Source organism: Plutella xylostella, chromosome 20 (assembly GCF_932276165.1).
Source record: "Plutella xylostella chromosome 20, ilPluXylo3.1, whole genome shotgun sequence".
NCBI classification, from domain to species: domain Eukaryota; kingdom Metazoa; phylum Arthropoda; class Insecta; order Lepidoptera; family Plutellidae; genus Plutella; species Plutella xylostella.
Genome location: NC_064000.1, coordinates 2,444,819 through 2,469,706, shown reverse-complemented (window position 1 = coordinate 2,469,706; position 24,888 = coordinate 2,444,819). Strand labels below are relative to the sequence as shown.

General features: G+C 39.2%; 2 protein-coding genes across 2 annotated transcripts in view; one reads left to right on the top strand and one right to left on the bottom strand.

The window, feature by feature from the left end:
* LOC105391158 overlaps positions 1-24,888 on the top strand; it is a 111,439-nt gene that overhangs the window by 54,035 nt on the left and 32,516 nt on the right. The window contains exons 3-5 of the mRNA XM_048628297.1: positions 6,502-6,703; positions 7,104-7,291; positions 10,908-11,003. Of these exons, the coding sequence (XP_048484254.1) occupies positions 6,532-6,703; positions 7,104-7,291; positions 10,908-11,003 (456 nt within the window). The 5' untranslated portion in view covers positions 6,502-6,531. The remainder of the gene's footprint in view (positions 1-6,501; positions 6,704-7,103; positions 7,292-10,907; positions 11,004-24,888) is intronic.
* LOC125490109 (uncharacterized protein K02A2.6-like) lies at positions 13,820-18,271 on the bottom strand. Its single transcript, XM_048628295.1, has one exon. The coding sequence runs from the start codon at positions 18,147-18,149 to the stop codon at positions 14,001-14,003; it is 4,149 nt and encodes a 1,382-aa protein (XP_048484252.1). The 5' UTR covers positions 18,150-18,271; the 3' UTR covers positions 13,820-14,000.

Sequence of the window (24,888 nt, the reverse complement as noted above, 5' to 3'; positions counted from 1 at the left end):
ACATACACTCGCGAGCAATGAAAAAGTTCGTTCGAGAGATTTGGAATTCAAACGTTTAGGTTATCATTCTATTTACTTAATTAAATTATATAAGTAGCTTGTTGAAAAGATAAACGGTGCGATATTCGGCTCTGAAATCCACCGCCTAGCAACCATTTTCGGTTATATATTATCTCTGTAGGAAACGGTTATCATAGTGCCATATTAAATAACTAGCGGATCCCGCAAGAGACAGACAGACACAGTAACTTTCGCATTTATAATATTAAGTTAGGATTAGGATTGGACAGCTAAGTAGCTAGCCGGTAAACCTATAACTAAAATTATCTAGATTATCTTGGAGGTGTATTGAAACCAGAGCCTAGATCTAGAATCTGTATATAATTTATCGCTATCATGGTCCTGAATGTATGAATACTAAACGAAGGTAGTGAGTATGTTTACGTATTTATTTCTCTCCCGAAAACTTATTTAATGGTTTTAATCTCTTGTATGTAGGTTAATAGTGTAGCATCACATCTAAATATATGGTCACTGGGCGGTGACCTAGAAAAGGGCTTTATACATTCAGTTCTATTATATGGCGTATGGAAATGGTAATTGAGATGATTTTAAATCAACAACATCCTTTAGGTTAAATCAATGTTGTTGTTGGTTGTGATGTTGGAGCCAAGGGTCAAATGTTTGATTAAATATATGGTTTTTGAAATTTGTAATAGTCGTTGGGAGCGATCCAGCACCAAACAAAATTATTCTAAAAACATAATAAGTACCTAAGTTAATAACGTAAAGATAAAATAATGCAATTCACAGAACATAATAATAACTAGTACCTATGTGTTGTGTGTCCATAATCGAAAACTTAAACCAATTCCTATAATTATTATGTATACTTGAAATGAGGAATGATTTTTCAAAAGAGCTTATTTAATAAATTCAATGAACGAGTTTGTGATCCAATCAAAAAGGAGATTCAACCAGATGCCTTCGACATTTTGGTTTTTGCTATGATCATACCATCGTCATTGTTAAGTTAATTTTTATAAGACCTTAGTCGAAAATTCATTTTTTTTTTACTTAGTTGGAAATAAGCTGCTTTGAAAAATAACTCGTCAAAATTGTATAAAATATCTCAAGTACTTACTACAGAAAAGGATAAAATATTTTAACTGGCCATAAGCCGGAATCCGGAATGCTAATCTCACAGATGGTATTGGAAGCATTTCACAACTGAAAAGACTTCACAAGACTCACATAGTCTTGTTCTGTTGCCAAGTTTTGTGACGAGACGACGGCAAGGCAGGGCGTCTAACGTCTTGTGAGAATGGATGACGCATTTTTTTAGTAAAGGCTTGGTACTAGTTATTATTCTGTGGTAAAGGTTTCAGGATGGGTACCGCTAGAAGCACTATATATGTTGTTTGGTAACATCCGTAGAAGGGTTTAAACCGTAACCTTCGTGAAATTTTAATGGTTTATAAAAAAAAAAAAAAGTATTAGTTTTCCTCTTTGTGAAAGTTTAATCATAGTTTTCGATAGAGGCCCCACTTGGTATAACAAGTAAATGAAAAACTTTTGTCGTTTTAGTGTCTTTACCTACTGCAACCACAGTATATTCTCACCCCACTCGGTGCATTAAGGACTCTTGCACTTGAAGAAAATTCATTCATTTAAATCAATGATTGATATGAACCTATACATAGGGTACGGTTATACGTACAGGGCTGATAGCATGGACTGATAGGTATATCATGTTAGTCACATTACCATTAGTCATGGAATATTATAATCTTCATGACGTGTGCAACATTCGCCTTTTAACCCCTGTGAAAGAAGGCAGGTATGATAAGTGTGAGTGTGTAAGTATGTATGTAGTCGTATTCTATTCTATTCTATGTTTCTATAGACGCTCTGATTATCCTGTTCTGAAGGGCTAGTACGGGGCGCATTTAAGACGTGACAAAAAAATTTCATCGCGCTCACTCACATCGCGCAGCCTCATGGGCGAGCGTGACGGAGAACTCTTGTCACGTCTTAATAGCGGCCTGTGCTACATGGCCTGGTGTGCAGACTCCCCGCAGCCAGTCATCGTCAGACTGTCTAATCCTTTCACGACGGTGATAGGGATTGTCCCTGATTCACTGTGGTCAATTTGGGTAGCCAGATCAAAAATTTGGATTTTGGATTACGAAAAAGCTGGCGTACCACAAAATGTAGAACGTATTTAGCGCTGTCTAATACCGTATCCGTCAAAAACCCTGTCCAACACCCTTAAAACTACATGGCTTAAACTTTTTGGTGGTAATACAGTAAGTGCCAATTTCTCCATTGTCGGTTATCTAACCGACAGGGATTGATTTATAAATTAAACGTCATCTCTATATAAAATTCATGACAGATGTGTCAAAAGTTAACCACTACTCCCTGGTTATGCTCTAACCGAGAAAGGAGAAATTGGCACTAAGTGTGTGTTCAGTGTGTTCTGTTACTTTAACCAACAAGGATATAGGCTCTTGTCAGAGATTCATGGCACATTCCTTCGTGTTTTATACGCAAAGTTTTCCAAAGACAGTGACAATTTGTTTGCAAATATTTTTTGCTCTTGTCAACTACATTCTACAGCGCAGCTTTCATGGCTCGCGGCCAACACGTGTTAGCCTCATGGAAGTCACTCTAGCTTGACGGAATACCAAGCTGTGCGAATCACGAATATTGTCGGCTCTAGTTCACTGGCTGGAGTTTCTACAGGGTGTTGCAAAAAGGGTATACTACGCCGAAACCTACATGTGCAGCATGGTATATCTAAGCCCAAAACTGAAATCAGAATCTCAAAATTCGCGAAAAGAAAAAAAACAGGTTTCGGCTTAGTATGTACCCTTTTTTCAACATCCTGTATACGCTTTATTAGTATCTAAGGTTGTCGACAGGGGCGCTGATCAAGATATCATACAAATGGCCGTCGAATTACCTATGGACTAGAGTCGACAATATTCGTGATTCGCACAGCGACTCCATCTCGTTGCGAAACGAACCGGTTGTATGACAGCTCTCTGAGTAGCAAGCAAGAGCAGCCCCGCACAGTCGGTCGATAGACTTGCCTACTGTTTGTGTATACGCTTAGATATATGAGTGTTTAACCCTTATGCAAACACACGACATGTCGTTCTAATCGTTTATCGTGAAAATGAATACAAAAAGAAAATATTTCATTCCATCGCTTGCTTTTACCCAGTGTGAAGGCTGCGTTAGTGGCAGGCGGCGTATCTGTTTGGTATAGTTTGTGGTTTGGTTTCACAGTTTGGTAGACTTATATACTCTACAAAAATTGTAGTGTAGAACTACCTGGAACGCCGCCTTAAAATAGGAGAGCAGAAAAACGCTTAGTTCTTCTCGCGGAAAAGGTAGTTGCCAATTCTAAACAAATCATTGAACTCAACAAGATAACCAACGAACGTCAACAAACCCCAACATTCAACACTAAAAGTAGCATAACTTTTGCACGGCTCAAATGATTTTGATAAAATACTAGACTCGATAATAATGGACACAAAACCAATCGAAAATAGGACAGAGACTTACACACACACAGATACATCCCTCTTTTTGTCGGGGGTTAAAAATAGTAAGTAACAACAGATAACATGCGATAACACAGATGTGATTGATTGTTTGTCTCAGACACTTTCCAGAATGTTTCCAAACAAACATGGCGGCTGGTGCAGTCAGTGCAAGCCTTAGATTAACGATATGCGAACTAGATGGTGTTTCACATGCAAGAAGAAAAAGCAAAAAAACCATCCGCATTTTGTTTGCTGTCTGTTTAACCTAATGACAATCATTGAACCCATGAACAAAGTCACAAATCTTCTAACAGAATTAATCCTAACTAATATTATAAATGCGAAAGTAACTGTGTGTCTGTCTTTCTGTCTGTCTGTCTGTCTGTCTGTTACTCTTTCACGCCAAAACTATTGAACGTATTTGAATGAAATTTGGTATACATATGGTCTAGACCCTGAGGAAGAACATAGGCTACTTTTTATCTCGGAATTCCCACGGGAAAACTTTTTAAGGCGAAGCGAAGCTCGCGGGAACAGCTAGTTCAAAATAAGAGCTCAGTGGTAGAGGTGGGGTGTTATGGGATGTTTTAATCATTTATATCTAAGTCTGAAGGCTCTCTTAACAGAATATTTCCAAACAAAGTGCAGTGCAGTCGGTGCAATAGTGTATTTTGTCAACACAAGCCACAACACGCAAGCTCGCACTGATAAGCTAATGTGAGGCTTATGTCATATGTTTTTCACATACACAATCACTATTTACTGTCGTCGGTGGAATTTGTTGATAAAATAGCTCAATGTAGACCTTCTGCCTTATCACCACCGCACATTAGCAATTAACAATCCAAAGGCAGCATCCTTATCTGTCAAATCTGACGAAACTTGTATGGAACTGGCAGGTGTTTGACAGATAGGCGATGCTGTTTAGTTTAAGGATTGTTGGTTGCTAATATGTCGGTTAAATAGTCTAAAATAACCACCGTAACGACTGAACTTCATAATTTTGAGCCTTTCCACGTGACTCTGGCCTAATTAGCTGTGTTAGTGACACAGCAAAAAGACACAAAACTAAAAGTTATTGATAATAATTATGCCGGTGGTAGTACGGTAGCTTAGCGGTGAGTTTATATACAAAGAGATAGATAGATTCGTGGTAGCGCTGCAGCAATCAAACTTGTTTTATGTAGAGGCTCTGGAAGCTATACTCATCACGCAATCGGTACGATTAATAATACGTACTTAAAAATAATACTACATAATAATACATATATGGGGTCAAATTACACACGGCCGTACGACCCCAAACTAGTCAGAGCCTGTAATATGAGTATCGCAAAGCTGGTATATTATTATCTACACAGATTACATAGATAAATACATCGTCTTTGAACAAATAGCTGGGAATCCCACCCGGGGCTTTCGGCAGCAGTCAGGGTCACTAACCACTACACCATTCGGACGTCGAATGCTAAGAGATTACCAGATAGAGTCGAGGTTCGTATTTGGTCAATCTAGATTAGCCCCCAACATTATCCATCTATCCATCTTTAGATTGTTTTTTACTCAGTAAAAGATCTCAGCTTCCGTAAACGAACAATCGTAAACGAAGCCCACTCATAATTCATTATCTAAACGATTAAAACTCAAATTAATACCTTAACACATCTGGCGATAAGATATCTCTCAGATAAAGTTAGTCGTATGGTAAACACTAGGTAAATATACCGCAGTGGAGTTTCGAAACTCTATCTGTATCACGTTCGTGAGACATATTTTTCCTTCCGTTGACATTGTAAGGTACTTTGAAGGGACAACGTGCATTGTGGTGTACGATAAGTGGACAAGGACGTAGTGGGTGAATAAATTAAGAGATTTCAATACGAAAACAAGTGTTGGAAATTGTGAGTTCTTGTGTTTTGAAACAATTGTTTGTCACCTCGTCTATGACGAATTAAGACGTCGTTTTAGTATTGGTACATTGTATAGCACATCACGTAGCGTGAAATTCCGTTATGTACTTTATAGGTGCAATAAGTACATAACATTATGTAGCTGTAGCTATTTTCTTTCTATACTCGGGTAGGGTCGTTTTAGGTGTAATATTTACCTATCTACATGGAAGGGCTTTCCAGCGGTTGATCGCCTCATGAACAAACACTGCACAAATAGGTACCTATAACAAACGTACCTAGTTGTAGCCTCAGGCAGTCCTCTCGCTCGGCCTTTACACGTGTCAGGTCCTATATCCAGGACTATGTACCGAGTGCTATTGTTGTTATACGATCGCTTATCTAGCGGGCGTATCCCCTATAATATTTCATAACTGCCCGGTTCACAAGCTAGTGAAACAAAATACGCACAGCCCGTAATCCACTGACATGACAGTAACCTCCTCCAAGCTTGTAGGGTTATTGTTATTGCCATAATCTACACGTTGGTAGGCGGGTTAGGGCTTGGAGATATCCATATACATATATTTACCCAAGAACAAAGTAGGTACAAATGTCTGTCTTTAAACAAAAGTCAGCCCGATCACAGAACCTTCAGCGTGGAAGTCAGGGTCACTAATAACTACACTATCCTGTCGTCTCGTATTTGCGTACCATCGCAGTTTTGTATATTTCTTTTCCTTGTGTCTGATAGTAGGGTTGTCCACTTAATCGACAAGTCCCTTAGCACACGCTTGCTTGTATTGGGGCCACCAACCCGCACTAGGATAGGTCTAAAACCCTTCCTTCATTTGAAGGAGACCCGTGCCCCAGCAGTAGCGACGTGATGGTTTGCGATGAGGATGATTCCTTTTGTGCTTTTCTTTTAATAACCTCCATTCCTCTCCCTGCTTGTCCCCAGCAGTAGGGACGTGATGGGGTGCAATGATGTTGATTCCTTGAGTGTAATTTGTTTGTCTTTTAATAACCACCATTCCTCTCCCTGTTTCCAGATCGCGCAGGCGCCGGACGCGCCGCGTAACATGCGGTCGTGGCTCGCGTCGTCCCTGAACGCGGTGATGGGCGCGGCGGCGCGCGGCGCGGGCTGCGCCCTGGAGTGCAGCGGCCGCGGCGACTGCCTCAACGGCACGTGTCTGTGCGAGATCCGGTACGCCGGCGAGCAGTGCGCCGGGCCGAACCTGCCGTACCACGCCTGTGAGTAGCGACTGTAGATAGCAGCTGTGTTATAGTGTATGTGAGTTGTAAGCGCGTAACGAGTAGCTCTATAGAGTAACTAAGGCGCGCGCGGCGTCTATACATATATTGTAGAGCGAGCGAATAAATATAAGTTTCGCAGAGCTGCCATGCGATCCACAAGCTTAATGAATCGAGGTAGAGTCGGGGTTAGCGCAGGCTACCGTAACTGCATCATCATAGAAGAATGACTCCCCCTCCTCTGAAGCTTTTGCAGCATCCATTAGATCTGAAGCTTGGGGATTTTTACATCACCTTCGTAAATTGCCTGCCATATGAGCGATTGCATATACCTACTACTGTCGACTGCTATACACAAGCATCAAGCACTAACCACCACCCCTCTCTCTTTTATCCCCAGGTATCGGCGGCATGTTCCTCCTAGTCGCCTTCGTCTGTGCGGTACAACTTTGCGTGTGCGTCGTCAGCGAGTACCGGCGGCTGAAGGCGCCGAGCGTGCTGCGCGCCTGCAAGGTCACCACGCAGAAGATGCTGTATGCTGTCGCATTCCTGGCCTCGCTGATCCGGGGGGCTTACTTTGTTTCTCCTGTAAGTATAGAGTTTAAAGTACCAATAGCGGCCGAGAAGTATAACGCGCACGCGTAACGAGCGCGGCGATCGTGACGTATAGCGAGCACAAATGGCGCCACCATATAGACTTCATAGGGGCCGAGCGGCAAAGCGTCGCAATCGACCAATAGCGGCCGAGCAGCATAGCATGCATCAATAGCATCACCTCCTCGTGCTATCTCTCTCCCGCTCCGTCCAGTGGGTGTGAGTGTGAGTGTGAGTACCAGCAGCACGCGTAGCACAGTATGGCTGCGACAAGATATAAATGACAGCTAGTTGCAACAAATTGTGTGATACCAGTTGTCTTCACAAACGCTAACATGGCCAACACGAAATAATCACTACAAGATGTGAGTTACAATTTTGACAGCGAGATTGGAAGATTTGTCTTATTTCCTAACATGGGTGTACCAATTTGTCCACACTTGTCTCAGTTTGACATTTGTTTAGGTAGCATTTTATCACTCAAATTCGAAGGTGGTGATAACATGTGACACAAATTATTATTTGTTTAGTTTTTATTAATTTCATCCTTGCTCTACAAGAAGAGATGCAGGAAAGGAAAATTACTATAATACTTATAGGGAGGATGATCCGGGACTCTAATAACCCGTTGAAAATGCTTTAAAAACAACATTTGTCAAAACGGTCAAAACACACATCCTCTTTTTATTTGACTAAAATTATATATCATATTACTTATATGTAGCGGTGTTAGCTCAGACGGGTGTAAGCGCCCGCCCCTCACGGAAGAGATGTGGATTCAAATCCTGTCGCTGACATGTGCTAATAAGTTAGATAGATAGACATTAATTTGTTCCACTTAAATTAAGAGGCGAAATGTGTGTGTTGAAGCAGACCAAAAGGGAAGCAACTCAGCGCATATGTTTGCCCTTAGGAACAAACCACAGATTTTCAGTTGTCTCCCATTCTTATACTTTAAGTTTGCCTATTCACGTCAAAGTATGTAGGTAATGAAGTGGCTAATTGAATAGTTTGAATGCTAAATATAGAGTTCACGAAATGTAAATAATACTTATAAACTGTACATTGAATACATCCGGCACACCGGGCAGTCAGCGACTCATTCTAATCCTTCACCACAGCGACAAACTCTAGTCAGGCTTTATGATTTATCAACAACACGTGAACAACACACTAACTGAGATGAAGTGGCTAATTGAATAGTTTGAATGCTAAATGTGGAGTTCATGAAGTGTAAATCATATAAACTGTACATTGAATACATCCGGCACACCGGGTAGTCAGCGACTAATCCTCTCACTACAGTGACAAACCCTAGTCAGGATTTATTATTTATCAACTACACACTAACTATAAAAAAATAAGTGGGTATGCTAGCATGTACTTACAACTATTTTAAATGGTTATAAAAATATAATATTTTCTTTAGGTAAGTAAAACATTTATTAAACTTTTAATTAATAAATTATAAAAAGTATATTATTTCACACACCATAAAAGCATATTAGGTATTCTTAGTTATCAACTATCACAATAATCAGTCTGAACTTTGCTTATATCAGTCATCAAATGGGTCTCATAGTATGTATGCCAAGTTTTTCAACTTTTTCAGTTCGGTGCCGCTCCAGTTCATTGTTTCACCACAAGGTTGCTAATGTCATCTGACCATCATTCAGCACCACCATTCACCATTCAGGTGGTTTCTGCCAACAAGAGCTCTCCAACCGTGTCTAGGGCATCAATTTCTGACTGGTTTTGACCATCTTCCGTCTTGCCTACAAGCCAATTTCAATGTTCTGTAACAAACAAAAATGTTTCATTAGATTTTAGTTATACTTATGAACTAAGATTATGTCTCCTATTGTCCTCTTCATCATCATCATAACCCATCACGTCCCCACTGCTGGGGTAGGGGTTTCCTTCCAATGAAGGAAGGGTTTAGGCCTAGCCGACCAAGTAGTGCCATGTGAAAAAAGTTTTTTGAGTTGTTTTGTGTGCATATGCCCAATTATAATAACATGTCACGGGTACTGGCACTTACCTACTGTTTTTTTCCTTCCATTGATTATATAAATATTATTCAGTCAGGCCGTGGGACAAGCATCGAAGATGATATTCTGCGCCCGTCAGGATCCTGCCCGGGCTTTTTTCTCAAGGCCTTCTAGCTCCTTGGTCCGGGTAGACAGTGGGTGGGTCATCAGTCAGGTGGCATGCTGTTTTTGTTCTTCGTCTCAGGGATCCGATGCATCGACGACTGCCGATAGCAGGAGCTCCCAAGGAATCTGAGCGTGCTTGATCGGGAGCAAGCTTGGTCGTATATCATTTGATGAGACGATGTCCAAGAAACTCAATAAAGTAGTTTAATGAGCCAATATGAATCCATGGGGTAGCGCAAAGCAAAGTAATATTACCAAAATAATACACTCGAAACTCTCGAAAGCACCAAACAGTCAAAATTTTCTTCAAGTTTGACGTTTGGTGACATTTTAATTGTCAAAAAACCATAGACAATACAAACAACAACCACAAATGAGAGGTTTTCGGAAAAAAATAACATTTGAAAAACTTATTTGCACAGAGCAGAAAAGTTACAGTGTCACTGGGACTAATGCCGAATCACACAAATAAAATGAGTCCCATGTACACCCTATGCTAACATTTAAGACTGATATCAAAAAGTGACTCAATTTAATCAGTCACTTCACATGTTGTCTTATTATGGCCATACTAGCCGTGCAGTACTGTAAGTATTGTAACTCGAAAGGAGCCTCCTAGTGTGACATACATATCACATCATTCCTGATATACGTCCGGCACACCCTGCGACTGACGCTAGTCTGCAGGTCTAGTACAGGTTTGATAGTTTGTCGAAAACTATAAAAGTTTACGTTTTCTCGCATACTAAGTGGCGCCTCTAATGGAAACTATCATAAAACTTTTGACAGATAATGTATGCAGATGACAGGAGAAAACGTAAACTTTTTTCGTTTTCATAAATAGCAAACCCCTAGAGGATCTGACTAGCTAATTCTTTCACCGCGGAGACAAGCCTAGTCCAGCGTGTGTCACCGACAACATAGGCGAACAATAAGCATTCAAAAGGACAGGGGCTCTATTTTTAAAACCACTGAGTCCACGTAGTTTAATTGATCTAACTACTTACATAGCAATGGTAAATTTGAAAAAATAAAGTATGAATAGCTAAACCGCAGATCAAAGTACTTATTACAAAAGTGTTATGATATGCCGAAAGGAGGTGACTCAGGAGACCAATATGAACAAGTTTGGTCCTACGACTTTTGCAAATTCGCGAAAAATAAATAGCTTTCACAAAATCAATAGTCTCGAGACCCCTTATCTAGATCTACTGACATATTTTTCAATATCAGGCATATAGGTATTAGGCTGAACCCGTTACGACATCATCATCATCATCATCAGCCAATAATCATCCACTGCTGGACATAGGCCTCTCTCAAGGAGCGCCACAACACTCGGTCCTCGGCCTTCCTCATCCAACCACTACCCGCCACCCGCCTAAGGTCGTCAGTCGTTACGACAGTTTCTGTAAAAATTCTTATAATAAAATTATGTTATTAATTTGTTCCAGACGGCATTCCAAGAGGGTTGGGCGACGAGCCTGCTGTCAGCATACTACCCGCTACTCATGTCGGGGTCTTCGCTGATCGTGTGCTTCTGGGCCGAGGTCAGTGCTACTTTAATATCAACCTCATAATTATCATCAGTCTGTGGAAAGAGAGAATAACGCCGCATGTGTTTTGGTTTAAATCATTTAAGTTAAACAGCGCCATCTCTTGGTGTGGTTTTAAACTTGAGTCCGATGCTGGAGAATACGATTACGGCTGTAGAGTTAAAAACTTATCGTCAACTTGAGCGCCTTACGAATAAGTTTCTAAGTTCACCGCTAGATGGCAGGATCGGTATCATTTTGTATTAATTAAACAATAGACAGTAGGTAATCTTCGGAAGTGAGAATTTCCTGTTTGTATCTTTATTAGATTTGGGTTCCCTGATAAATTTTCAACCAACTAGAAGCGTAATAGATGCATCAGCTTAGCTCGAAGTCCACATGATGACATGAAACACGTAAAGTCAGGGTAATTTTGTCCGTATTTCCACGCTTGACAGAAATAATGTTTTGGATCTGATTTTGGACTTCTTCACTAATAATGTCCTGTATTTCTTTCATCATAATCACCCAACAGGATAAAAGCTCAAATATTCTTGACGTATTTACTTATCATAAAAATATATTAATGTTGAGTCATAGGTACTACCTAACATTAAAATCAATGTTTTGAAGTATTGTGTCAATATTGGTACGAGAATATTCTCATTAGGAACAATAATGTTTGAAGAGTCTTGGTATTAAGAAAAAGTATGGAAAAGTAAAGGACTTTGGGGTTAATGTATGGCCGTTTTTCACATGTCTACAACAGCGGGCCTACCTTAAAGTTTATCCTTTTAAAGAACCTAGCTTTTAAAATATGACTCACTTAACCAAATATAAAGATAGATCTCATCATACGGAGTATAGTATGCTAAAAAGGTACTTTTAAATTAAAAGTAAACCGTGCTAAAAATCAAGTAGAAACGTATCGTACTTAAATATACTACCTGCATATCCTAAAACAATAAAAATGTTCGACACATAATTATTTTGAATATACTCGTAAAATACATCCTAAGTAGACCTAATAACTTTTGAACTTGATTTGTCTAATATGCTAGCCTTAAAACGGACGCCTCTATCTTGTAATATCAAAAGTGGGCCGATGTTCGATATGAAGGCTGTTTATTTATAAACTAATAAAGTAATAAATTTTTTTGGTCTGGCAACACTGAACCAACAAGTCTCGTTTTGTTTATCTCCTGCGTATTTAATTGGAAATAAAGAAGAAATAAAGTTATTGAGGCTTATCCGTGACTTTAAAAGAAAAAGAAAGTGCTAACAGTACATATTATAAACATAACTTAACTTAACTAGTATATATTGTGAATTCCTAACCGGCCAAAAAGCCGTTAGAACAGTGCTCAAAAAATAAATAAAATTGTGACCTAACCTCAAATACACTAGAAGATAGTAAATACGCCTTATCTGTTGGATATATATGATCGAAGTTAAAGGCAAATAAAGTGCTAAAATAACATTATTACAAACAAAACAGTGCTTAACCAGTGTAGTTGTGAATTCCTAACCGGCAAAAAGACCGTTAGAACAGTGCTGAACGGCCAAAGTCCAACAATTCTGTTGATCTATTTAGAAACAACAAGAAATAGATCAAGATCATAAAATTCTGAATCTATCATCCGTGGCCTAGTCGGTAAGACATCATAGAACTATAGAATCTAAAGTAGACTAGAAGTAAAAAGTGAAGAATTTCCAAGCAACCAGAAAAAAGTAATGTGCACCAAACGGCCCGAATATTATGCATAATCATAAGAAACTAGCAGCGACATCTATCATTTTATGGGAACTAACAACAATCTGAAGATCTATAGTAACACCCATTCTACCTAACTCAGAAAGAAATCATAACACCCATTCTACCTAACTCAGAAAGAAATCAACAGAGGGCGCTTATCTTAATAAATTTAATAATGGAAGAAGTTGCAGCCGTTTTAAAACAGATCAAACAAGATCTGTCAGAGCAAAAACAGGAAATGCGTGAAATGAGGGACAGTATTATACAGTCACTGAATGAAAACATTAATGAAAAATTTCAAAAAATGGATCTACGCCAAACTCAACTTGAGCAAAAAGTAGAGTCACAAGAAAAGAATATAACCTTTTTGGAGAAAAAAATCAGAATGAAAAATCTAATTATATTTGGAGTGCCTGAAACCGAAAAAAGCTACAACGATTTAGAATCAATTGTTCTACAAATTATCAATGGGAAAGTCAAGATAGGGAACTGTTCCTCCTCAGACTTAGAAAATGTTCATCGTGTGGGAAAAAAGGGAGACAAAGTAAGACCAATATTGACTACTTTCAGCACCATGGGTATGAAAATAGCAGTATTGAAAAACAAAAAACTATTGGATGGTACCGACTATTACATAAAAGAGGACTTTCCAAAAAAAGTGCTAGAAAAGCGAAAAGAGCTGCAAGATCAGCTAGAAAAATTAAAAACACAAGGAAAAAGAGCATTTTTAAAGTACGATACCATTGTCATTATCCCAGAGAAAAATAACCAACAAAATAATAACCCACAGGAAAGACGAGAAAGGAAGAGGAATAAGTCTAGCTCACCGAAAGTACCATCGGAAACCATTTGTAGAGAAACACAAAGCACACCTGATACAAATAACACCATACAACCTGCAAAGAAAAATAAATATGATATTAAACGGTTCCTGCAAGAGCCCCCAAAAACAAACACCGAATACTAGCAAAAACAAAAGCCTCCTTCATGCCTCCCAGAAAGGCTGGTCCCCGTGGGAGAGTCAGACCAAAACCTTCCATCCCCCTCTATAATACAGATAGAATGTAAAAGCAACATATCTGTAATAGACGGAGCAAATGATACGACCGGTTAACTTGGTAACTCGTTTATTACTGGCTCGCAGGCCAGTCGCAATGCTTATGCTATCATGGTACATGGCACTCCTCCCTTATTAGTCTTCGAACCTGACAACAATATAAAATATACACGTAAACAATAAACCAATAATACTTAATTTACTTATAGGTAATAACTTTACTTCTAGGCCTTAAATTATAGGGGCCATGAGGTGCAGCAGTGGCCGCACTCTGACTTTCCGCAGTTACATTGTCAGTGACAGCTGTCCTCAGCTGCGAGTGCGGCGGCCGCGCGTCCTCCCCCCGCACCGCTACCGGCGCCCCCGCAGGCGTCGCGGGCGACTCTAAACTAGGACCGGCAACAACCTCCGAGTCACATTCGTGAAACTCATCAACTGATGACTCATTATCTAAATTTGGCGGAGCTGTTGGAGGTCCCGATGTCTCTAAGGCCATTTCAGGATTTACTGATGCTGGCGATAATGATGTGTCGTTACGAGGCTGAACTTGTGGAGCGCTGGCGGAAGGTACCAAACATTCCGAGCTTGCTATCGGTTCATGGTAAAGTCTTAACTGATCAGCATGCCTCCTGCATTCGATATCATTAATTTCTACCACATACATTCTACTACCTAATTTATTAATAATTTTTCCTAATGTCCAGTTAGGCTTACCTGATACAAAATATCGCGCTAATACCTTTTGTCCAATATCAAATTGTCTACAGTCGGCCTTATCTATGTTCGGAACTATTGTTTGTTTCTGAGGTGGCATAATAAGGTCGAGTTTCCCGCGTAACTCGCGGCCGAACATCAGCTTGGCCGGTGACTCACCGGTGGAACAGTGCACGCTGTTGCGAAATTCAAACAGGTAGCTGGACAACTTCTCATTCACTTGCTCAACTGAAGCATTCATATTTGTTTCAAATATACATTTTAACATTTTTTTACACGTCTTTACCGAGTTCTCAGCCTGACCGTTACTGCATGGGTGATAGATGGGGGAAGTTATATGCTTGATCCCGTTCGATAAACAAAAGTAGGTAAACTCCTCATTGGATATCTTAGGATCGTTATCTGATACGATGACATGGGGAATCCCGAACGTATAAAATAGTAATTTTAATCTCTGAATTAGAGACTTCGTGGACAAATTACACATGTGTAAACATTCAACCCATTTGCTATGGCTGTCTACAACAATGAGGTAGAATCTCTGAGCGAACTGCATGTAGTCAATGTGCAGACGGGTCCAGGGCGCGGGGTCGCGCGGCCAGGGCGCGGGCGGCGCGGCGGGGGGCGCGGGGCGCAGCGCGCTGCACGTGCTGCAGGCCAGCACGCTGCGCTGTATGTCGCCGTCGATGCCGGGCCACCACATCTTTGTACGCGCTAAGCTCTTGGTTTTAACCACGCCTAAATGACCTTTATGCAGCTCGTGGATCATCCGAGTTCTATAAACTTGCGGGATAATTATTCTGTGACCTCGCATTAGACAACCGTTATCAATTTCTAAATCATTTTTGCAGTTGAAATATGGTAAAATATTTTTACATTTTACTTTTTTAGGCCATCCAATTAATAAATATTTTATAACTGTTTTCAGAGTTGCATCAGAAGCTGTGGCTTTTTTTATATCATGAAAAGATATAGGCAATGTCTCATTAACAATAAAGTTTATTAATGATCTTCCTGCGCATTCTTCCGGCTCAACAAAACTGTCACTCACGGGCATTCTAGAAAAGTAATCGGCGACGGAATTCCTATCGCCGGCTATATACTGAATGTCGTAATTATACGCACTCAAAAATATTGCGTAACGCTGGAGTCGTGACGCCGTCATTACCGGGACACCGTTTTTCTTGCCAAATATAGCTAAGAGTGGCCTGTGGTCTGTTTTCAGAATAAAAGGGATTTCTCGACCATATAAATATTGGTGGAAATGTTTCACACCGAATATAATGGCAGCAGCTTCCTTGTTAATCTGACTGTAATTACGTTCACTTGCTGACAGTGACCTGGAAGCGAAAGCGAGCGGGCGCTCGTGGCCCTCCTCCCCCTGCGCAAGGTAGGCGCCGAGGCCCGTGGGACTCGCGTCTACGCACAGCGTTAGCCGCGCCTCCGGGTCGAAGTGAGTCAGCACTCTGTCTGAAGCCAGCTCCCGCTTAATGCGCTGGAACGCTTGCTCCTCGCGGTCAGACCAAGTCCACGGCGCGTCTTTACGCAATAAATTTTGCAACGGACTCAGTATTGTTGACGCTCCAGGTATAAAATTACGATAGTAATTTATTATACCTAGAAAGCGTTTTACTTCCGTTACAGATTTAGGCGCTGGGGACTCCATAATGGCTGCAACTTTCTTAGGGCACGTTCTGATTCCATTTTTATCGATAACGTAACCGAGGTATGTGACGCTGGGTTTAAAAAATTCACACTTATCTTTTTGTAATTTTAACCCAGCATTGTTTAGCCTTTCTAATACCTGTCGTAACCTCTGTAAATGTATTTCCCTAGTAGGTCCCGTTACACATACGTCATCGAGCCAACAGCTGACTCCCTCTACTCCGGCCAGCAATGTTTCCATTGTTCGCTGAAAGATAGCGGGGGCATTCGCTAGTCCGTACACTAACCGTGTATATTTAAAGAGTCCGCGGGGCGTATTTATGGTGGTAAGAGATTGAGAGTCCTCTTCTATTTCAAATTGATTATAGGCATTGCTGAGATCAATTTTAGTATAGCTTTCTCCCCCACCTACTTTGGCAAACACCTCCTCTATGCGCGGCATCGGGTATTTGTCGATATACATATCTTTATTTAGTGTCAGCGAGTAATCCCCGGCGATTCGTACCTTACCGTTATCTTTTAATACCGGAACAATAGGAGTGGCGTAGTCGGAATAGTTCGTAGGTACTAATATACCTAGGTCGGTTAACCGTTCTAATTCTTGGTCGACTTTATCTTTAAGTGCAAATGGCACAGAACGAGCTTTGAAAAATTTTGGTTCTGAATTTTCTTTTAAGCGTAGCTTTATTTGAAATTGGCTAAATTTACCTAAGCCGTCGCTCCACAAGCCAGGATATGCGGTCATAAATTTATGAATTTCATTATCAGACTGGTTTACAATGATGTTATTGTTATTAATTGATATTAAACTTACACCAAATTTTGCCATAAAATCCCTACCTAAAAGTGGGGGGCCTCCATTTTCAATGACATAGAATTTGATTGGTTTTGACATATTATTATACGTAACAGTTTGACAAAAATATCCAAGTGGGGTAAGTTTGTGACCATTGTAAAAACACATTCTAATTGAGCATGGGTTTAAGTTATTTCCCTCAAAGTTTTCACTGTAAAAACTATGTGACATGACCGAAATACCAGAACCAGAATCTATTTCCATGCAATATTGTTCATTATTTATTTTAACAGGTAAAGTTATAGGTTCATAATTCTCATACCTCATGTTAAATAAGCTGCATTCCTTACAGTCCTCACAGGTAGAATCATTCTCCTCGGTTTCTATGTTATTTACCCGTAATTTGCACATTTTACGCAAGTGACCTTTCACTCCACATTTTTGGCACTTAAATGACTTAAATCGGCACTTTAGTTCACTATGGTTTTTCAACCCACACACAGAACATCGAGAGACATGTTGGTCGCGCTGGTCCCCGGGGGCGGCGGCTGCAGGGGCGGCGCGCGGCGGCGGGCGGCGGGGCGCGCCCCCGCGCTCGCTCGCCACGCGGTATACCGGCTCCTGCTGGATCACCACGCCGGCTCCATTGGTCACCAACGCCTTTGCCTCTCTAGCACACTCGGCCCGTTCCGCGATCTCCAGCGCCTTCGCGAACGTCAAGTCCGATGAATCTTGCTCGAAGAGCCTATCACGTTCTGGCCCCATTCCCAGTCCGAGAACGAAGCGATCCAGAAGCGTTGACTCCAGGGCGGTACCGAAGTTACAGAAGCTCGCTAGGCCCCTGAGACGTGCCGCCCATTCTCCGAGGGATTCACCTGGGTTCCTTGTGGCCCCGTAGAACTTGGCCTTATCCGCGAATGAGCACTGCTTGGGTTTAAAATGAGCATCGAGTACTTGAACTAGGTCGTCGTAACTCAAACCGTCTATGTCCTTTGGATAAACTAGGTTACGTAATAACCTGTAGGTTTCATCCGATAGGTGCGTTATCAACACTGCACTTTTATTTGCAACTTTTACATCATTTATTTTGAAAAACTGCGTTAATCGACCTTTAAATATCGACCACTCGCCGGATTTATGGTCGAAAACCGAAATATTTCCCAAAAAAGACATAACTGTTAATATTTTATAACGCGGGTAATCACACACTCGTTCGCCAGTGTAATAGACGGAGCAAATGATACGACCGGTTAACTTGGTAACTCGTTTATTACTGGCTCGCAGGCCAGTCGCAATGCTTATGCTATCATGGTACATGGCAATATCAAATTTTTGTACCAAAAACGGAAAACATAGAGCAGCGAACAAATGTAGAGAGCAGCGAGAGAGGATGGACTCAACAAAATTAAACATAGCTCAAAGCATCAATTTCCCCAATCCGGCTGGTCCCCGTGGGGAGAACGACCACTACCCCCTAGATCCCCTAGACCCAAACAAGAAGAAAGAACCCAATTTAAAAGAGAACATAAGACACAAAAATATAAATAGAAAGATCGAATACATCCACATAGCAAGTTTTAATGTACGAACATTACTCTCCGATGAAAGAATTATTGAGCTAAGCTATGCCATCAAGGAATTGAAATGGGATATAATCGGATTAAGTGAAACAAGAAGAAGCAATGAAAGCTTGGAAGAATACCAAGATTTTATATTGTATCATAGCGACACTACCAACGGCTTATACGGAGTTGGTTTCTTGGTAAAAAGATACCTAAAAGAAAATATTATCGGATTCAAGAGCTACTCCGATAGAGTAGCGACACTGGAATTAGATTTCTCAAACTACCAACTTACTCTCATTGAAGCATACTCTCCTACTGAAAAATGTAAAGATGTAGAGCTAGATCTATTTTATGAAACGATAGAGAACGCAATAGAGTGCGCTGATTCAAAAAATCTCATTATCATGGGCGATTTCAACGCCCAAATTGGCGAGATACAACCAGGCGAGGAATCCATTTTTGGAAAATACTCGCACGGAAAAAGATCTAAACACGGCCAGAGACTTGTAGAATTCGCGCTGGAGAAAAATTTGAAGTTCTCAAACAGTATTTTCAAAATAAAACCTGATGAAAAATGGACTTGGCAATCCCCTGACGGACTCTACAAAAACGAAATAGATTACATTATCCTAAATAACAAGCTGGATATAAAAAACTTTGATATCATAAGAAATTTGAATTATAATTCCGATCACAGAATGATAAGATGCAAAATAGCTTTAACAAACTACAGGAAAAAAAGGAAATGTATCCCAAAAAACATAACAAGAAATCTACCAAAACTAACTGGAGAAAGCGGGAAACAATGGGAAGAAAAGCTCATAACTGCAGTCAAATCAGCATCAGATACACAAACTCAATACAACAACCTAGAAAACGTTATGAAAGATTTGATGAACCAAATACCAGTCTCTACAAAAGCAAAAAATGAACTATTAACTACCGAAATACGATGTCTACTACAGGAAAGGAAACAGTTATATACGACAAAAAGAACTAGAGAAGTAAAGGAACAAATTTCAAAAATCAGTAAAGACATAAATAGACAGATTAAATTGCACCAAAAGAGTTACAGATTGAACATTTTGGAGAAACACATAACGAACTCAGGAGCTATAAAGAAAGCATACAAAGATCTGCAGCGATCTTCAAAGTGGGCTGTAAACATGAAAAATAAAAAAGGTCAATCTCTATCCAAGCGTCCCGATATCATAAACGAGGCAACGGAGTTCTATCGGGATCTCTACCACTCAGAAACAACTTCATCTATTGACATAATTAAGTCTGCATGCCATGCATACATCAATGAAGAACTTCCTACAATAATCGAACCTGAGATCCGGCATGCAATTAAATCTCAGAAAAACAACAAATCACCTGGTGAAGACAAGATAACAAATGAACTTCTCAAATCAATGGCAGAATGTCTAAACAGACCTCTACAAGACTTATTCAACAATGTGGTGGAGACCAAGCAAGCCCCGAAACAATGGTCCGCATCGATCACGACCCTACTCCACAAAAAAGGAGATAGAGACAATTTGGGAAATTACAGGCCGATAAGCCAAATGTCAAACATATACAAGATATTCTCCAAAATACTACTAAACAGACTCTCAAAAATTTTGGATGAAAACCAACCACGAGAACAGGCGGGTTTCCGTAAAAACTTCTCAACTATCGACCACATACATGTCGTAACGCAGCTAATAGAAAAAACAAAAGAATATGGAAAGACTCTATATATATGTTTTATTGACTTCACCAAAGCATTCGATTCACTCGAGTACAGTGCAATATGGCAAGCACTACTAGACCAAGGAGTCGACATTAAGTATGTAGAGATACTTCATAACCTCTATACAAAATGCTCCACTAAAATACGTCAAGAGAGAGACGGCCCAGAATTTCAAATCAAAAAAGGAGTGAGACAGGGTGACCCCATATCACCCAAAATATTCTCATCTGTACTGGAGATGGTGTTCAGGAACATTAATTGGGAGAGTAGAGGTGTAAATATCGACGGAGAACGCTTAAGCCACCTTCGATTCGCAGACGACATTGCAGTGTTCGCAGAAAATCCTGCGCAATTACAGAATATGATCCAAGAACTAGCAACAGAGAGCAATAAGGTCGGCCTATCAATGAACACCTCAAAAACCAAAATACTGACAAATGGTAGAGAAGAAATTATTTCAATACTTGGCGAAAATATTGACTATGTCAAAGAATACATATACTTGGGACAATCTATCTCATTCGATGATCTAACTGAAAAAGAAATCAACCGAAGAATTGCTTTGTCCTGGAAGAAATACTGGAGCTACAAAGAAATTATGAAGAACAAAAACATACAAATGAATTTAAAACGGAAACTATACGAAATAGCCATACTACCTTGCCTCACATACGGATGTCAAACCTGGGCCCTTCGTAAAAAAGATGAGACTAAACTTGCAATACATCAAAGGAAAATGGAACGAAGTATGCTAGGAATACGATTATCTGATAGGATATCAAATGAATCAATTAGAGAAAAAACAAAAGTAATGGATATATGCGAAAGAATAAGAACACTAAAATGGAACTGGGCAGGGCACGTATGTAGAATGGAAAATAATAGATGGACAAAGAGACTAACCGAATGGCTACCAAGAGATGGAGTGAGAAAGAGAGGCAGACCAAGGAAAAGATGGGAAGATACCTTTAGAGAGAGATGCGGGCAGACTTGGAGACGACAAGCCAGGGACAGGGTCACGTGGAGGAGGTTAGGGGAGGCCTACGCCGAAGAGGCGACTTCCATAATTACAAAATAATTAGTATGGCCTATAGTTAATTGAATGAATGTTTATCTAATTTAATTTAATAACTAAATTGTGATTAAATGATATGTACTTAATGAAATAAATGAATTTATATTTAGTAAGAATTGTATAAAAAAAAAAAAAAATGTTGTAATAATTGTAAATAATTGTAATACCTTTATGTATAATGAAATTGCATTGTATTGTCTGAATTTAATTTTTAATTGTGAAATAAATTTATATATGCGAATTGATTATAGCATGATATTAAGTGTGATTTACTTGTAACATGAGGGCCATAATACTCTAACTTGTTAATTTAATGTTAATATTTTATGGTAGAAATAAAGGCTTTTTTATTTTATTTTATTTTTATTTATTTTATAAAGTAATAAATCGTATGCATATTGTTGCAACCTTGTGCAAGTGTCAGTGAGCTGGTCAGTGCCGGAAGTGCGCAGAAATAGAATTATTTCACTTGTTAGGCGGTCCTCATACTGCCCGGCGGCCTCACATTACCCTGTGTGTTGCGTGAATTTTATATGAACGCATGGACACACAAAGATGCGTTGTCTGTGTATTTTCTATACAGGGTAAAAAAAACCATAGAAACTATGTTGGTCACGTGACTTTTTTACAATAGAGGATATTTTTTTTTTCGCGAATTTTGAAATTCTGATTTCATTTTTGGGCTTAGATATACCATGCTGCACATGTAGGTTTCGGCTTAGTGTACCCTTTTTGGGACACCCTGTATATACACGGATATACTTACATAAGGTCAACCGGGGCCAAGTCGCCTACGGGGCTAATGCCTCGAATCCATTTATCTTCCGAACCACATATTTTAGAACTACTGGAGTCATCTGCTATCTATCTTTGTAACTGAAACTTTTACCTCTGACCAATAGATGTCGTATCCGGGTTAATCTTCTTAACAAATCTGCCATTTTAATTGCAATAGCCCCATTTTCAGAGGTTCTAAACATTTTATGTTATGATAAATGTATTTAATACAGTCACGAGCAATGAAAAAGTTCCAGTGACATTAGCAGCAAATTACTCCTAAACGAAAAATACTAGGTTAATGACGCCTTCTGCAATATTGAAGAACATTTAACGGCGTATCAGAATTAACATTCTTAGATTGGTAATCCAACTAAAACGTAAATAATTTTAATATATAATATACTAAATATTTAAAAAATTGGCGTCATTTGGTGGCCACATTATAATGTTGTTAACACGGTATATAGAAAATAATCATATAATAAATAAAAAATAGTCATATTAACAGAATGATCCCACTTGTTTTTAAAACTCAAAATAGTTTTGTAATGATTAAAATTCCGTCAGACTCTAAAAATGGTATACTTACTAATTTAAAGTTGTGGTTTGATTGCAAATTATAAAAAATATGCCCTTGTATGCTTTTATACTGTATTTTAATTTGTCACGTAAGTATTTATACTTTTTTAAGTTCAATAAAGTTTTCATAAATAAAATGTTGAGCACCCCTGGAATCTTGGATGGGGTAAATGCCACTACAAGAAATTAGGCTACGTAGGCGCCATAGCCCCAAAAATTTTTGATCAACTGATTCTCCTTAACTAAGCGCAGTATTTAGTTTACAAGCTAATAATTAGCTACGTTAATAGTAATTCTATAAATATATCTACTTAAACTTGTAAAAACCTCTTCCAAGCACACAAAACTAGTGAAAGAGGCATTAGCCCCACTAGGGGTTATTGCGCCTAAAAATGCCATTTTTTGTAGAAACATCGTTTACACGTAGAATATATTTAATATTCTACAAAATTGCATCAAAATATGAAACTAGATAAAATTTCCTAATATGTATCACAAGTTATAGCTTAATAGGGCGTATAGTCTGTTTGTTATGATCAAATGAATATGAAAGTCAAAGTATTGTGGCGCAATGGCCCCGGTTGACCTTACAAGCAACGCTTGATTGGACCCTACCTATCCGATTTATGGCACTAATTATCACACCATTGAATTGTAATCATTATAATAAGTCGTACGGTTAAAGATAGAACCTATTAAAAAAAACGAAAATAATAGTTGAAATTGAAAGCAGGTTGATAGATTTCTTCCGTATTTTAAAGATTGATTCAGTTTATTCTGTATCTAAAATCTAAACAGGTTATCATAAATTGTAATGTATTTTTTTATACCGGTAAATCAGTTGAGTTAGTTGTCTAACAGGTGTAACAATTATAATAACATAAGATTTGCCGTCTTAAATATTCCGTTGGCTTTAATTATTAAAAAGCTCCTGACTTTTAAATAAACCTAATTTTAAAATTTGACACGCTAGATTTATGTTAAGTTTAAGATTTTTTAATCATTTTTTTTTATTGTTTCAACAAAATGTTTTAACTTTTTTATGACCCGTAACTTATTTATAAACACAAATTGAGTTTTTTTGTTGTCTTTTAAACGTTTAAAAATAAATCAATTCAGTTTTAGGGTTCTTTGTTAAAATATTAATTGGACCAATTAGACAATTTTGCTCTTAGCGATAAGGCCGCCTTTTTTTCACTGTTCTGGTAAAAACAAACAAACACTCACGCCTTGTACTCCCTTGCGGGGTGCATTGCTGCACCCACTTTTCGCCAGAGTGTTATGTTAGTCCCAATGTAATAGGGGGCGGGCCTATTGCCATTTTACGGGCACATCCAAGACCCGAGAACAAATATATGTGTTTAAACAAATATCTGCCCCAGCCGGGAATCGAACCCGGGACCTTCGGCTCAGTAGTCAGGGTCACTAACCACTACGCCATTCGGTCGTCGACTGTTCTGGTAATATGTAAAAAAAACTGTTCTATTATTTTGGTGACCAATAAAGATGTATTCTATTCTAAGCTATGTTATGCCAAATTTTATACAAATTGGTGCAGCCGTTTCCCGTGAAAGAGTGACAGACAACCAATTATCTATATCTACTTACAAACTCTCAATTGTAATATTATAGTAGGGTAAGATAACTGTTTACTTTATAGAAGTGATAATTTACGTCACGCAAAAGCCAGTTTTTTGCTCCGTAGTTAACTTAACCATTGCTCAAAAATAGCAAGCATTAGGGCTGATTTTTCAATATTCAGATAAACGCTATCTGAGGAATAAAATTGTACCTGTCACTGTCTAATACAAACAGTCAGACGCGACAGCCTCAGAATTATTCCCCAGATAACCCTTATCTGACCATTGAAAAAACAGACCTTAGTTAAAAAATAAAAACTAACAAAATTCGTATGAGACTGTCATGCTTGCTTGACACGTGACTAAAGTTGACCACGGATCAAAAACCGGCCCTTTGCGAGTCTTCCGCGGTAAATATAATTGATTGCACACTTAGATACGGAACCACTTGCTCGTGACCGGCGCGACCTCACTTGACCATCCTTAATGTCCAACCATTATTGTATTTAATTTATCAATCAATGCATAGTGCATACTGTGGGTTTCGCGAATAATATGAAATCAAGGTTTAAAACTAATCCTACAGGTAAAAAGG

What these genes read in the sequence shown, in the direction of transcription:
- LOC125490109 (XM_048628295.1), bottom strand. Translation starts at nt 18,149, where the DNA reads ATGTCTTTTTTGGGAAATATTTCGGTTTTCGACCATAAATCCGGCGAG.